Source organism: Bos javanicus, chromosome 20, assembly GCF_032452875.1.
Source record: "Bos javanicus breed banteng chromosome 20, ARS-OSU_banteng_1.0, whole genome shotgun sequence".
Taxonomy (NCBI): Eukaryota; Metazoa; Chordata; class Mammalia; order Artiodactyla; family Bovidae; genus Bos; species Bos javanicus.
The window spans coordinates 63,786,008-63,802,385 of NC_083887.1; the positions used below are offsets into that span (position 1 = coordinate 63,786,008).

At 43.0% G+C, this 16,378-nt stretch overlaps 1 protein-coding gene across 3 annotated transcripts in view; it reads left to right on the forward strand.

Moving 5' to 3' along the window:
- SEMA5A (semaphorin 5A) overlaps positions 1 to 16,378 on the forward strand; it is a 565,637-nt gene that overhangs the window by 429,345 nt on the left and 119,914 nt on the right. For all 3 annotated transcript variants that reach the window (XR_009731836.1, XM_061393884.1, XM_061393883.1), the window contains one exon: positions 15,379 to 15,586. Coding sequence is in view for 2 of the 3 variants with exons in the window: in XM_061393884.1 (XP_061249868.1) it covers positions 15,379 to 15,586 (208 nt within the window). In the remaining variant the exon portion in view is untranslated. The remainder of the gene's footprint in view (positions 1 to 15,378; positions 15,587 to 16,378) is intronic.

A 16,378-nucleotide genomic window follows, 5' to 3' on the forward strand; every position in this document is an offset into this window, starting at 1 on the left:
GTCTGCTACTTGGGACTAACAACCAGCTGAATTGATGAACTTTGTATAATGATCTGTTGCCATGGCAACATGCTGCCCAGTGAGTGGAAGAGGGCACTTTGTCATTACCTCACAGATAGTGCTCCGAACAGCAACAGATGCAAGTACAAAGGGCTTCCTTTTAGTCTGCAGTCACTCTGGGTCGATGAGATAAACAATAAAAATGTCTCTTGGATACAGCAGCAGAGAATCAGAGTCAAATGCACAATTGGAAATAAAGCAATTTTGCTTCCCTGATTAGTGGCCTTGGTGTCTGCACTGAATCTCCAGCCCCATCACAGACGACCATCATCAGGATGGCCACCTAACTGGCTCACATGTTGAATTTCTATACTGGATTCAGCACACGGCAAGTTGAACATCCCTTTAAAATACAGCAGAACTTAGAAAAGTAGTTAAAGGAGAATGGAATCAAGATTTAAAAGATTTAACCATCCAAGACTTTGCAATAATACTGCATTTTTGTCATACAGTTCCCTGGAATATTTGTCTCTGTTTCATGGTATGACTTCTTTCCTTTCTTAAAACAAAAATTTATATGTGTAGAGTATGCTACAGGTCCACCCTCCTAAGTGTTCTATTGAAACTTAGAGGAGATATATATTTATTCTGTGTTTTGGAAGTGCTTCTGGCTGCTATACTCAAAAAGAATTTTTAATTTCTCTGAACCTTTCTTTGTTGTTTAGGGTTCTCAAGTTCATTAGACTTGAAGCTGCTATAAACATGAGACATGATGTTGTTGTTTAGTTATTAAGTCATGTCCAACTCTGTGACTCAGTGGACTGTAGCCCACCAGGCTCTTCTGTCCGTGGGATTCTCCAGGCAAGAATACTGGAGTGGGTTGCCATTTCCTTCTCCAGGGGATCTTCCTGACCCAGGAAACAAACCTATGTTTCCATGTCTCCTGCATTGACAGGCAGATTCTTTACCACTGAGCCTCCTGGAAAGCCCAAAACATAAGACATGACTTTCCCTTCAAATATTGTTTTATTGTTGAAGTTTTAATGAATTGCAGAAGGCTGTCTGATTATATATAAGTATGAAAAATAAAACATTTTTATTTATAGCAGTAGTAAATGTTATACTCAGCTGATCATATTTTTTTTCCTTTCCTATTTCTTCCTTCTTCCTTTCTGCTGTCCCTCTTTCAAAAAAAAAAAGTTCATGAACTTTTGAAATTTCTGTGATAATCCTCCAAAAAGAAATTCATTATAGTCAATGACCTTTTCCTTAAATACTGGAAAAGCTTTTTCCTGAGGATTCATTTAGTTCTAATTGTCTCCCAAAGATCACTAGGGTCATTAACATAAAGGTTGTGAGCAGGGCTTCAGCTATTTGAATTATTTTATAATGTTTATCAAAGTGCATCAGTTTTTCAGAATACTACATGTTCTGTGTCATTTCTTGCTGCTTTTCTAGCCCAGGATCATATGTATAGGGGATTAAATTAAACATATGACAATATTTGATAATACCATACTATTACTAATATGAGTCATGTTGTAAACCATACAAGGTAAAAAGAAAATTGTCTAACATAGTTTATAATGTCTTTGCATTAGAATTTGAGTCATAATAGCTTAGGGAAATGTGGAAAAATAATTTTCAACCTAGTTTTGAAATTGCTTTCAGCAAATTATTTGGGTGACAAAATCTTCCTACTCTAGACATGGAGTCCATCTGCTAGTCTTCTCAAACTGCCTTAACAAAGATAATGGAGTACTGCAGATTGGGAGATATAACCACAGAAGTCTACTTCTCATGGCTCTGGAGGCTAGACGTTTGAGATTAAGGTGTTGGCAGGGTTTATTTCTTCAGAGGCCTCTCCCCTTGGCTTGTAGTCAAGTATCTTCCAGATGTATCCTCCCATGTGGATGCAGAAGTCTGCATCTTAATTCCTCTTCTTAAAGAACACCAGACACACGAGATTGGGCTTCCAGCTGTCTCTAGTGGTTAAGAATCTACTTGCCAGGGCAGGAGATGTAAGAAAAGCTGGTTCCATCTGGAGGAGGACATGGCCACCCACTCCAGTATTCTTGCCTGGAGAATCCCATGGACAGAAGAGCCTGGCAGGCTGCAGTCCATGGGGTCACAAAGAGTTGGACTCGACTGAATGACTTAGCATGCACACAGCATGCACGTTAGACTTAGGAATCACACATATGATTCATTTTACATTAATTATCTCTTTAAGAGCCCTTTCTTAGGACTTCAACTGGTGGTCTGGTGGTTAAGAATCTGCCTTGCAAGGCAGGGGTCACAGTTTGATCCCTGGTTGGGGAACTAAGATCCTACATTCTTGGAGTAGCTAAGCCCTCATACCACAACTAGAGAGTTTGTGTGTAGCAATGAAACATCCCACAGGACACAGCAAAGATCCTACATGAGGCAACTAAGACCCAATGCAGCGAAATAAATAGTTTAAAAAAAAAAAAAACCCTTTTCCCAAATATTCTGAGGTATTAGGAATTAAGACTTAAACATAAGAATATTCAAGGGATACAATCCAGCCCAAAATAACCCATATTTTATTGTATGGTATCAGTTCAGTCACTCAGTCATGTCCAAATCTTTGCAATCCCATGGACTGCAGCAAGCCAGGTTTCCTTGTCCATCACCAACTCCCGGAGCTTGCTAAAACTCATGTCCGTTGAGTCGGTGATGTCATCCAACCATCTCATCCTCTCTTGTCTCCTTCTCCTCCTGCCTTCAATCTTTCCCAGAATCAGAGTCTTTTCCAATGAGTCAGTTCTTCCCATCAGGTGGCCAAAGTGTTGGAGCTTCAGCTTCAGCATCAATCCTTCTAATGAATATTCAGAACTGATTTCCTTTAGGCTGGACTGGTTGGATCTCCTTGCAGTCCAAGGGACTCTCAAGAGCCTTCTCCAACACCACAGTTCAAAAGCATCAATTCTTATGCTCAGCTTTCTTTATGGTCCAACTCTTACATCCATACATGACTACTGGAAAAACCATAGCTTTGACTAGATGGACCTTTGTTGGCAAAGTAACGTCTCTGCTTTTTAATATGCTGCTTGGGTTGTGGCTCAGCTGGTAAAGAGTCCGCCTGCAATGTGGGAGACCTGGGTTCGATCCCTGGTTTGGGAAGATCCCCTGGAAAAGGGAAACACTTCTCATGCCAGTATTCTGGCCTGGAGAATTCCATGGACTGTATAGTCCATGGGGTTGCAAAGAATCAGACACAACTGAGTGACTTTCAGTCAATTACTTACTGGGTTTGTCATAGCTTTTCTTCCAAGGAGCAAGTGTCCTTTAATTGCATGGCTGCAGTGATTTTGGGGCCCAAGAAAATGAAGTCTGTCACTGTTTCTATTGTTTCCTCTATTTGCCATAAAGTGATGGGACAGGATGCTGCAATCTTCGTTTTTTGAATGTTGAGTTTTAAGCCAGCTTTTTCACTCTCCTCTTTCACTTTCATCAAGAAGCTCTTTAGTTCCTCTTCGCTTTCTGCCATTAGGGTGGTGTCATCTGCATATTATACGATATACTTCACAGCAAATGAGAGATTTCTGTATTTGACCATCCCTATCAAGATGCAGAATAGGATATTGTTTAAACTATTGAATTGATGTTAATTAGGAAGCTGAACTTTGAAATTTAGAAAAGACCTGCTCTTTTCTTCCAGAGTAAAAAATATAGTTAATTTTCAATCACTTATAACTGAATTATGTGTATTAGAGTTTATATTACACAGAGCTTACATTACATAAAGAAATTAGTGGTTTAAAAATCATACCTTTATTATAAAATATTTTGTTTAAACCAACATTTTATATCCTTAAAACTTCTTTAAAAAAATAACTGAAATAGAATACCCTAGTCATTTTTCTTTTCTTTTTTTCCCCCTTTAGCCACACTGCATGCAGGGTCTTAGTTCCCCGACCAAGAATTAAACCCGTACTCACTGCTGTGGAAGCACTGAGTCTTAACCTCTGAACCACCAGGGAAGTCCTTAGGCAATATTTCTGTCAGTTTATTCTCTTGTTTGCTTCCTGAGCTCATGGAAATGAGAGTCTCTAGCCTGGTAGAGAAGTTAGATCTATCCTGGGCTTGGCACCATTTACACATTGGTTGTTTGTGCAGGGAATTCTGTGATAAGCATGTCCACGAATCATAGCTTAATCCGTATCTTGAATAATAACTGCTACTTAATACCCTTAGTATCAGACTACCTAATCTTTTGACATGGAGGCCTGGCGTGCTGTGGTTCACGGGGTGGCAAAGAGTTGGACACGACTGAGCGATTGAACTGAACTGAACTGAATCTTTTGAGAAACTTGTCAGCTATAGTATTCTGGATTCATCATTGTAAGGATTGCATATTATAGTTTCCATACTTTCAAAATGAAAAGACCATCAAAAATTTAGAAACAAGCACTTGATTGATACACAGAGGACCTACATTTAGATTCTAGAATCTGACCTTAGGGACTCAGTTTTTCTGGGTTTTGCTTTTCTTACCTACAAAATGCAAAATATTGTTGTAGGTCCTTTCCAACTCAAATACCCTATGACTATCTGAAATTTTAGCTTAGAAAACATAGTGATGGTAGATGATTTGCCTTTAGGGTGGCCAGACCAATGGAATTTCTTGTATTCTCCCTCAAGGATTTACCTTGGCTTTACAAAACTGACTGAATAAGAAAACAAGGGATTCTATAGTTTTCTGTCCATCAAGTTTTACATCTGCTCTTCTTTCTTTGTTAGCATATATTTTTGTATAAATATATCAGTGGCTTTTTCTTATTTACACTACCTTTAATATGTTGATTATTCAGGCTGTGGGTGATGAAAAGTCATGTCGCCCTCACCATTTCTATTTGGGAGGGCAGTAAGGGTCATTGGTTTTCTCAGAAAGATAATAAAAAAGATTCACTCCAGAAGTGTAGGGAAAAGCTTGCATATGTGTGCTAAATTACTTCAGTTGTGTCTGACTCTTTGCGACCCTGGGGACCGAAGCCCACCAGGCTCCTCTGTCCATGGGATTCTTCAGGCCAGAATAGGTTGCCATGCCCTCCTCCAGAGGGTCTTCCCAACCCAAGGATCCAACTCATGTCTCCTGAGGTTCCTGCATTGCGGGTGGATTCTTTACCACTGAGCCACTGAGGAATGCCAGGCATAAGACTAACCTCTAATTAAAGGAAAACTCTACAAAACATAAAAGCAAAAACAGAAAGAATCTTCTTTCAGTTCAGTTCAGTTCAGTCGCTCAGTCATGTCCAATTCTTTACAAACCCCATGGACTGCAGCACGCCAGGCCTCCCTGTCCATCACCAACTCCCAGAGTTGACTCAAACTCATACCCATTTACTTTCACTTTTCACTTTCATGCACTGGAGAAGGAAATGGCAACCCACTCCAGTGTTCTTGCCTGGAGAATCCCAGGGACGGGAGCCTGGTGGGCTGCTGTCTATGGGGTCACACAGAGATGGACACGACTGACGTGACTTAGCAGCAGCAGCAGCATATCCATTGAGTCAGTGATGCCATCCAACCATCTCATCCTCTGTCGTCCCCTTCTCCTCCTGCCTTCAATCTTTCCCAGCATCAGAGTCTTTTCAAATGAGTCAGTTCTTCCCATCAGTTGGCCAAAGTATACATTGGGGTAAATCAAAATAAGTAATTAAATTCAACTCACCTGCTAATCTTTTTTTAAATGTGGCTACTTAAAAAAAATTAATTACATGGATTGTTCTATATTTCCATTGAATGATGCTGGTCTGGACTTACTCTGTGAGCTTCCACCTCCAGGCATCCATGCTCGATGGTTTGTTGGGGATTCTAGGCATCATTGCTTCCTTGGGTCCCACATGCCAGTCACTTTGTTCCCATGAAATGTTTTAGGAATGTGTCCTGGCAGCTTTCGTGACTACCACATTCTGCTCTCACTGAAATCAATTTTTTATTTTTTTCTGCAGAAAAACACATGCATGCTTGTTTACTTGGTTTTGTTCTCGATTCTCATATTGTTCCTCTAAGGTTATTTGGCAGCTTATTAGCTGTAGGAGCTGCACAGATTTTCCTGTGGGTTGGAGGTTGTGGACCACACTTCAGTGTCTCATGGATCATTTCCTGTGGTTGGAATTGGGTGAGGGTTGGGGATATGTAAGGATTTCTCATGCCCTTTTCAAGTAGCACTCCAGTCTTCTGATAAGTATTATGTAAATATTTCTTCCCCAGCAGTCACTTTTAAAACGGATTTCTTGCTGTGTCACGTGTCCATGTTCTAACTTAGAAAACCATCTCATTTATGATTTTTGCTTTTTCCTTTGGTCATTTTCCTAATGGCTCAGAATGGCTCAACTTCAATGGAGGTTGAAACGATTATCTCTCTTATTGCGATAATCCAATTTTGCCTGTGTTTTCCACTTGCTATCAGCTGCGCCTCTGGTCTTCCATGACTTTGTTAGTCACCAGTAAAAATCAATATTAGGAATTATTGGGACCTGCAGTCTGATGCTGTGTGCCCAGGAGAGTTCTCATATCACTGGTGAGCACTTCCCTGAAGCCCTTCATTTGTTCAAGGTCAGTCTGGTGAGGATACCTTCCTTGCACGGTTCTTGTTTGTGGGGCAGAGGGCTGGGGGCAGGGGTCCTTTGCTCTTATTCCCAGAAATACTGCCCTTTAAGTGTGCATACAACTTCTGTTCATCCACAGACAGGTGTTTGATCTGGCTCAGTGTGCCTCCCTCTTTAAATAGATGGTGTAAGGGCATACAGCTGTCACTCACTCTGTTTGCCTGTCTATGCCTGGGTTGTGGTACCCAGGGAAGGGATGTCATCCTGATGGCGAGTAGAGTCTGGTGCTTTCTGAAGCCGATGCCCCTGCATGTCGTCCATGTGGGCGGCTTCCAATGGATCAGGAGATTGCCTGCCTTCTTGCTGCCTCCCAACTGGTTATGTTTCATGACTTGTGGAAGACTTCATGGAATAAAAACAGTATTGCAAACAATCTCGACAAAACTGCCCTTTCCTAGGTGTCACTCACACTAGCTTTTTATTTAATGCTGCTTTGGGGCCCTTTGTTGCATTTATCTCATTCATTAGCATTGACTTGAACTTCCATTTTATGTCTGACTTCTTTATAGGACTTTGAAAGACCAGTTCATAGGAAATATATATCAGATCTTCTATTCTTGGACACTCAGTTTTCTCATCCCTCAAGTGAGAATACTCATTCACATATTTTTTACATTCTCATCAGCTTGCTGTGATAATCAAATGAGATGTGGATATAATGAGGTTTTATTTATATAATAAAATACAGGATGCCTACTTTAATTTGAACTTCAGATAAACCATGAATAGCATTGAATTGGACATACTAATACTAAAAAATGTTAATGGTTTAGCTAAAATTCAAATTTAAGTGGGCATCCTTTCTTTAGTCTGCCCACTCCCTAGAACATAAGCATGCTTCCTGTTCTGCTGAAATTAGCAAATATAAGTTCTGCAGTACATTATGTACATTGTCATGTAATTACAGCTATTCATGTCTTTCAAATAACAACCATACTATTAACTTCCATCAGTCTTAAAAATCTTGCAGCAGCTCTATCTCCTTCATAATGAATAGCTGTAGTTTTTCAATTTGAGCGTGAAACTGTAAATATATGACTCTGAAATTTGTTTCCATAACATAATTAGTAGTTCATATTTTCACAAAAAGGTGAATTATTATGAGAATTTGGGCCAAAACAGTGTCACCCTATTGTCCTGCTCTCGGCACCGATTCTTCACTTTCTCTGAACCACTTTCTCCTCATTGTCTCTCTGGGGAAGTGATCTGTGATTGACAGGAAGTGCCAATTTTCTCTTTTCTTTCTGATCTCAAAACGGTAAAGACTGATGGAGATGCTTTTCTGTATTTCTAGCTTTTTTTTTTTACCTTCAGCTGACTTTGATTAGAGTATTGAGTTTCAGGAGTATGGAAGGTGTGTATGGTTATATTTTTCTGCGGCAAATTTTTAGAGCTGGTATTTTCTCAGCTGAAACCAATTAAAATGATTTTCTTCACTCCTGTTTAGTTTATGATGCTTTCAGAGGAAATATTTTGGAAATGGTGGAGGATTATTTCTTGTTTCACCTTCACACTGACTGATATCATATTTCTTACTAAAAGTTGTGATTCGACAGCATTAATCAGGAGTCTTTTTGGCAAATGTGCAAGTGACATGACATCCCTGTAACGTTTGCCTTCTGTCCCTGCCTTTCTGTCTCTCTACTTTCCTTCCTTGCCTAACTCACTTGTTCAGTCTCTCATCCAGCGCGTGTTCAGTAATCTGCACAGGCCACGGTAATGGCCACTCTGCAGACATCAGAGAACAACACTGACAGCGTCTGCCCTCTTGGAGCCTCATCGTGTCAAGCGTAGACGCCATGAAACAAGTAAATCAGTCATTAAACCCTGGAAATATTATAACACAAAGTAACAAAAAACACAAGCACCCTGAGGCTCCTCCACAGTCACCCTAGTGCCAAAAGAGCAGGGAGCTCCATGAGGCGCCTCACGTGACAGATGCTCAGGGTGAAGATGACCCGGCAGAGGTATAGAGGGTGATGAGGATTAAAAAATACTCACTATGTAAAAACTGAGAGGCATGTCTTACTCAGTGGGAGTTTTTAGGACTTCAAGCCAGGAAGCCAGCATCTCAAATAACCCGAGAGAACTGCTTAGAGGAGGGGAGAGGAGGGGCCATGTTATATAGAAGTCTTGCAAACAAAGGGCAGATAGTCTGAATGTCAAATGTATTTTTTTTTTTTTTGTAAATTAAAGAAAACGAGGTATCCCAAGTTTAAGGAATTTAGCACTTTTCTATGTATGGGAAGACAAAGAGTCTGGGCTCACTGAAATCATCTCTTTGATATGCACCTCAGCATTTTCACTTCCTCAGCTTCCTTTCCTCTCAACTCAGCACGGGGAGTGGCTACAGGCTAGATGGCAGGTTTTCTTCTTCCAGAGTTCCCTCAGGGCTGCAATCACTGATGACGGTGGCGTCCTTGTTTACTGATACGGCAGGAAATATTCTCAATAGCAAGCACCTAAATCGACACTACGGTGCCATTCTCTAAAGTGCTGAGTCCTATAGTTTTGTTAGATCCCTGGATCGAACAAATCCCTGGATTTGTTAGTCAGCTGGAAAGTAGATACAAGGTGTGCAGAAATATACACTGAGAAATTTTGGTCAATGATGGTTAGTTCATTTAAATCAAATTTTTAAAGATCTTTTAAAATTTGTTTTTCCTGCACAGTTGCTTAAGAATCCAAAGTGTGTATGAGCATATGGATGTTTGCATGATTACTGATTTGGTTTCACAGAGTAATCTGTCAGCAAAATAAATAGTAATCAGCCAGTCGTCTTTGTTCACCTGTTGAATAGGATTCAATTCTCTCACCCTTGGCTCCTGTGAAAATAGTGTGTTGTTGCTGTTCAGTTGCTAAGTCACGTCCGGCTTTTTGAGACCCCATGGATCTGCAGCAACCAGGCTTCCCTGTCCTTTGCTGTCTCCCAGAGTTTGCTCATGGAGAAGGCAATGGCAACCCACTCCAGTACTCTTGCCTGGAAAATCCCACAGACGGAGGAGCCTGGTAGGCTGCAGTCCATGGAGTCGCTAAGAGTCAGACACAACTGAGCGACTTCACTTTAACTTTTCACTTTCATGCATTGGAGGAGGTAGAAATGGCAACCCACTCCAGTCTTCTTGCCTGGAGAATCCCAGGGAAGATGGTGCCTGGTGGGCTGCCATCTATGGGGTCACACAGAGTCGGACACGACTGAAGCGACTTAGCAGCAGCAGCAGCAGCAGCAGCAGCAGCAGAGTTTGCTCAAACTTATGTCCATTGAGTCAGTGATGTCTTTCAACTCTCTCATCCTCTCTCGGCCCCTTCTCCTCCTGTTCTTTAGTCTTTCTCAGCATCAGGGTCTTTTCCAGTGAGTTGGCTCCTCGCATCAAGTGGACAAAGTAGAGTTTCATCCTCAGCTCTTCCAACGAATACGCATGGTTGCTTTCCTCTAGGATTGACTGCCTTGATCTCCTTGCTATCCAAGGGACTCTGAAGAGTCTTCTCCAGCACCACAGTTTGAAAGCATCAATTTTTCAGTGCTGGTAATAGTCAAAACATGACAGTTATTCAGCTGGACTCCCGCCTATTCTGCTGCTCCCCAACTATACTCCTGCATTGCTCTAAAATGTTCAATTTTATCTCAAGAGTCTTTTTTTAAATGTTTATTGGAGTATAGTTGATTTGCAGTGTTGTGTTAGCTTCAGGTATACAGCAAACTGAATCAGTTGTACATATACATGTATCCACTCTTAGATTCTTTCCCCATGTGGACCATTACAGAGTATTGAGTAGAGTTCCCTGTGCTATATAGCAGGTTCTTATTAGTTATCTATTTTATCCATCAGATCAGATCAGTAGCTCAGTCGTGTCTGACTCTTTGCGGCCCCATGAATTGCAGCACCCCAGGCTTCCCTGTCCATCACCAACTCCCAGAGTTCACCCAGACTCACGTCCATCGAGTCAGTGATGCCATCCAGCCATCTCATCCTCTGTCGTCCCCTTCTCCTCCTGCCCCCAATCCCTCCCAGCATCAGAGTCTTTTCCAATGAGTCAACTCTTTGCATGAGGTGACCAAAGTACTGGAGTTTCAGCTTTAGCATCATTCCTTCCAAAGAAATCCCAGGGCCGATCTCCTTCAGAATGGACTGGTTGGATCTCCTTGCAGTCCAAGGGACTCTCAAGAGTCTTCTCCAACACCACAGTTCAAAAGCATCAATTCTTCGGCGATCAGCCTTCTTCACAGGCCAACTCTCACATCCATACATGACCACAGGAAAAACCATAGCCTTGACTAGACGAAACTTTGTTGGCAAAGTAATGTCTCTGCTTTTCAATATGCTATCTAGCTTGGTCATAACTTTCCTTCCAAGGAGTAAGCGTCTTTTAATTTCATGGCTGCAGTCACCATCTGCAGTGATTTTGGAGCCCAGAAAAATAAAGTCTGACACTGTTTCCACTGTTTCCGCATCTATTTCCCATGAAGTGATAGGACCAGATGCCATGATCTTTGTTTTGTGAATGTTGAGCTTTAAGCCAACTTTTTCACTCTCCACTTTCACCTTCATCAAGAGGCTTTTGAGTTCCTCTTCACTTTCTGCCATAAGGGTGGTGTCATCTGCATAGCTGAGGTTATTGATATTTCTCCCGGCAATCTTGATTCCAGTTTGTGTTTCTTCCAGTCCAGCATTTCTCATGATGGACTCGGCATAGAAGTTAAATAAACAGGGTGACAATATACAGCCTTGATGTACTCCTTTTCCTATTTGGAACAAGTCTGTTGTTCCATGTCCAGTTCTAACTGTTGCTTCCTGGCCTGCATATAGGTTTCTCAAGAGGCAGATCAATTGGTCTGGTATTCCCATCTCTTTCAGAATTTTCTACAGTTTATTGTGATCCACACAGTCAAAGGCTTTGGCGTAGTCAATAAAGCAAAAATAGATGTTTTTCTGGAGCTCCCTTGCTTTTTCATGATCCAGCGGATGTTGGCAATTTGATCTCTGGTTCCTCTGCCTTTTCTAAAACCAGCTTGAACATCAGGAAGTTCACGGTTCACATATTGCTGAAGCCTGGCTTGGAGACTTTTGAGCATTACTTTACTAGCATGTGAGATGAGTGCAATTGTGCGGTAGTTTGAGCATTCTTTGGCATTGCCTTTCTTTGGGATTGGAATGAAAACTGACCTTTTCCAGTCCTGTGGCCACTGCTGAGTTTTCCAAATTTGCTGGCATATTGAATGCAGCACTTTCACAGCATCATCTTTCAGGATTTGGGATAGCTCAACTGGAATTCCATCACCTCCACTAGCTTTGTTCATAGTGATGCTTTCTAAGGCCCACTTGACTTCACATTCCAGGATGTCTGGCTCTAGGTCAGTGATCACACCATCCTGATTATCTGGGTCATGAAGATCTTTTTTGTACAGTTCTTCTGTGTATTCTTACCATCTCTTCTTAATATCTTCTGCTTCTGTTAGGTCCATACCATTTCTGTCCTTTATCGAGCCCATCTCTGCATGAAATGATCCTTTGGTATCTCTGATTTTCATGAAGAGATCTCTAGTCTTTCCCATTCTGTTGTTTTCCTCTATTTCTTTGCATTGATCACTGAAGAAGTCTTTCTTATCTCTTCTTGCTATTCTTTGGAACTCTGCATTCAGCTGCTTATATCTTTCCTTTTCTCCTTTGCTTTTCATTTCTCTTCTTTTCACAGCTATTTGTAAGGCCTCCCCAGACAGCCATTTTGCTTTTTTGCATTTCTTTTCCATGGGGATGGTCTTGATCCCTGTCTCCTGTACAATGTCAGGAACCTCATTCCATAGCTCATCAGGCACTCTATCTATCAGATCTAGGCCCTTAAATCTATTTCTCACTTCCACTGTATAATCATAAGGGATTTGATTTAGGTCATACCTGAATGGTCTAGTGGTTTTCCCTACTTTCTTCAATTTAAGTCTGAATTTGGCAATAAGGAGTTCATGGTCTGAGCCGCAGTCAGCTCCTGGTCTTGTTTTTGCTGACTGTATAGAGCTTCTCCATCTTTGGCTGCAAAGAATATAATCAATCTGATTTCGGTGTTGACCATCTGGTGATGTCCATGTGTAGAGTCTTCTCTTGTGTTGTTGGAAGAGGGTGTTTGTTATGACCAGTGCATTTTCTTGGCAAAACTCTATTAGTCTTTGCCCTGCTTCATTCCGTATTCCAAGGCCAAATTTGCCTGTTACTTCAGGTGTTTCTTGACTTCCTACTTTTGCATTCCAGTCCCCTATAATGAAAATAGTAGTGTATATATTCCCAGGTGGCACTAGAGATAAAGAACCCATCTGGCAATGCAGGAGATGTAAGAGATGCAGGTTTGATCCCTGGGTCGAGAAGATCCCCAGAAGAAGGACATGGCAACTGACTCTATTATTCTTGCCTGGAGAATTGCATGAACAGAGGAGCCTAGTGGGCTACAGTCCATAGAGCCCCAAAGAATTGGACCCAACTAAAGCACCCTAGCACGCACACATGCACACACACACATGGGCACTCTATATTCCCAAGAGTCTTACTTAAGCCTCATCAGAGCCTTGCTGTTCACTGGATAGTGGCAGGCCTGGCTCTTATCTTTAGTGTCAAACCTTGTTTGGTTGTCAGGGTTTCCTGAAGGGCAGCAGGGGCTCCCTGCCTGTTGCTGGTCCACAGGAAGCCTGGCAGTTCCATCTGCCGGTGGATGCTGAAGTCAACTTCCGTGAAGCTCCCACTTTGTTTGCACCACTGCCCTGATGCTCTGCTCAACTTTGTTCCGTTGCATCATACAGGCAGGAAGACCTGAACCTCACTGGGTTGAACTTCCCACCAGCTGGGAACTGAGGTCTCCAAGTCAAAATTAGATTGACTTATATAATAAATACATACAGATTTTCTTCCACACTGAAGTCTGATTATTTATTAAAATGCTGCCTTGCTACATCATCTGCCCCCTGATCTCTCCATCCCCATACTTTGCTGTGTGTTCACAAACACACTCTTCCCTTAAACACAAGTGTGTGTATGCATGTTAAGGCACTTCAGTCATGTCTGACTCTTTGCAACCCTATGCACTGTAGCCCGCCAGGCTCCTCTGTCCATGGGATTCTCCTTATTTTTAATCTTCCCAGCATCCATAGCAATTCTATTTGTGCTTGAGCTTTCTCAAAATTTACATGTTTTACCAACTAACCTAAAATAAAATTGAGCAATGATTTAATGATACTGAATATATTATTATATGCAAAATTAAATAGACTATTACATACATAATACTTATAACAGCTCATAATCAATGAATGATCACTGGACATGTTTCAGATACATATTCCTTAATGAACTCAGGATAACATATATCCACTTTGTACATCCTCCTTCTGTAAAGACTCTCCTAGGAATGGAAAACTGGAAAGGTAATTTCTGTCCAAATCTTCTGAGATTAGCAGATCGATCAGAGGCCTTGAAGCCAAAGGTTGTGGATTCCACTTCCTCTTTAAGAAGACTTCGTAGCCTCATCTGTGTTGATAGAGTGAGAACTGTGATGTTTTGAACCTAAGTTCCCTTGGGTTTTCTTCAGCCAGGGTGATCTGAGGAGCTTGCCAGCTGCTCTCAGAGGTGCTTCAGGAGGGTTGGATCCATGCCCTGGATTGGCAGACTGGCTAGAGGGGGTGGGGTTTCACATCCATGCACCACAGACAACATCCTATGTTTCAAGTCTGTGTCCCGACCTGGGGGTTTGACGGTGCCGTGCCCCTTACTGGCTGGGAGGACCCTCCTCTGTGTCCCTCACAGCCGCTCCAGGGGGATCTGTTGGTTCACGTGACCCCGGCCCTCTTGTCCTGGGGCAGCACTTAAGACCAAAATGCGTGTAAACACGTGATGAGCAGAAAATATGGAGGAGGGAGGGGGATGGGTCGAAATGGATGTTCAGTAGGATGGGAAAGAAGAATCCATGGAGCTGAGACCCAGGAGAGCATCCCAGAGAACAAGTCTGAGAGAGGGAGTGTGTGTGTGTCTAGATGCAGACACAGAGACGGAGATACTTTCAGGACAGGAAGGAAGCAGAAGCCTCCTTGGCCGCCTGCATATCTGCAGCTGTCTGTCAGATGGGGTCCACTGTGTTGGGCAGCAGAGTCAGCTCCTCTGTCTGATACCGAGAATCCAGCCCCTCTCACCTGGTGTTCTCCATGGGATGGTGCAAAGCTGGCTGCTTTGGACCACGGTAAGCTCTGATGTGGGCTTCCCTGGTGGCTCAGACGGTAAAGCATCTGTCTGCAGTGCAGGAGACCAGGGTTCGATCCCTGCGTTGGGAATATCCCCTGGAGAAGGGACTGACAACCCACTCCAGTACTCTTGCCTGGAAAATCCCATGGACGGAGGATCCTGGTGGGATACACTCCACAGGGTTGCAAAGAGTTGGACATGACTAAGCGACTTCACTTTCTTTTTTTCTTTCAAGCTCTGCCATGCTCTGGGTCTCTGGACCTGTGTGGGAACCAGGCAGCTGGTAGCCAAGTGGTCCTCATCCCGGTTTTATTTCGCTTGTGCTGAGAGCTGTCAAAATACTGGTGCCTGGCCCCACGTCCAGTGTGGCTCACTGAACACCTCCAGGGTGGGTCTCCTGGCATTTGTCCAAGCTCCTCAGATGGCCCTATGTGCAGCCCACCTGGAGAAGCCTGGTGGCTTAGCTGGTGAGTGACGGTGAGACTGCTGACCTCACTTTTCTGCTTTCCCTGTTGCCTCCGCAGATTATGGCACCATTAAGAAGGTGCGGGCGCCCCTGACCCAGACCTCCGGCGGCTGTGTGCTGGAAGAGATGGAGCTCTTCCCTGAGAGGCGACCCGAGCCCGTCAGGAGCCTGCGGATCCTGCACAGCCAGAGCGTCCTGTTCGCGGGCCTGCGAGAGCACGTGGCCAAGATCCCGCTGAAGAGGTGCCAGTTCTACCGCTCACGCAGGTAGGGCAGCCCCGGGGAGGGGGGCCCATCCCACGTGCTGGTGCCCCTTGTAGACACCCCGCCCAGGGAGAGGGTTCAGGAGCCCTGAGGACGGATGGGGACCAGAGCATCCTTGTGTGTCCTGCATCCCAGGATGCAGACTTCTGATACACGCCAGCTTGCTATGCCAACCATAATACATCAGCATCCCTGGAAGAAGAACCCCTGTATGACATCTGTAAGCAGATGTTAGGATTGAAGTGAATTGTTCAGTGAGTTTGGAGAAGGAAATGGCAACCCACTCCAGTATTCTTTCGTGGAGAATCCTGTGGAGAGAGGAGACTGGTAGGCTGCAGTCCAAAGGGTCACAGAGTCAGACATGACTGAAATGACTGAGCACGCCCGCAGCACTGAATGATAATGCTGATATTTGGTCTTCCTGAATTAATCTGGCACAAGTTATATATATATATATTGACCTGGTCACTAACGTATTTTAAACCTCTCTTTCTTATCTATGTGTGTTGTGTGTTCAGTTGCTTAGTTGTCTCTGACTCTTTGCAACCCCATGGACTATAGCCCACCAGTCTCCTCTGTCCCTTGGGAATACTGGAGTGGGTTGCCGTTCTCTCCTATAGGGGATCTTCCCAACCCAGGGATCAAAACCCACATCTCCCATGGCTCCTACATTGGCAGGTGGATTCTTTACCACTGAGCCACCTAGCAAGCCCGCCTTTCTTATCTAACACATACTAATTGCTGTAGAATCTAACTGAATAATATATATTGTGCAAGATTTAAAGCACTCTGCAA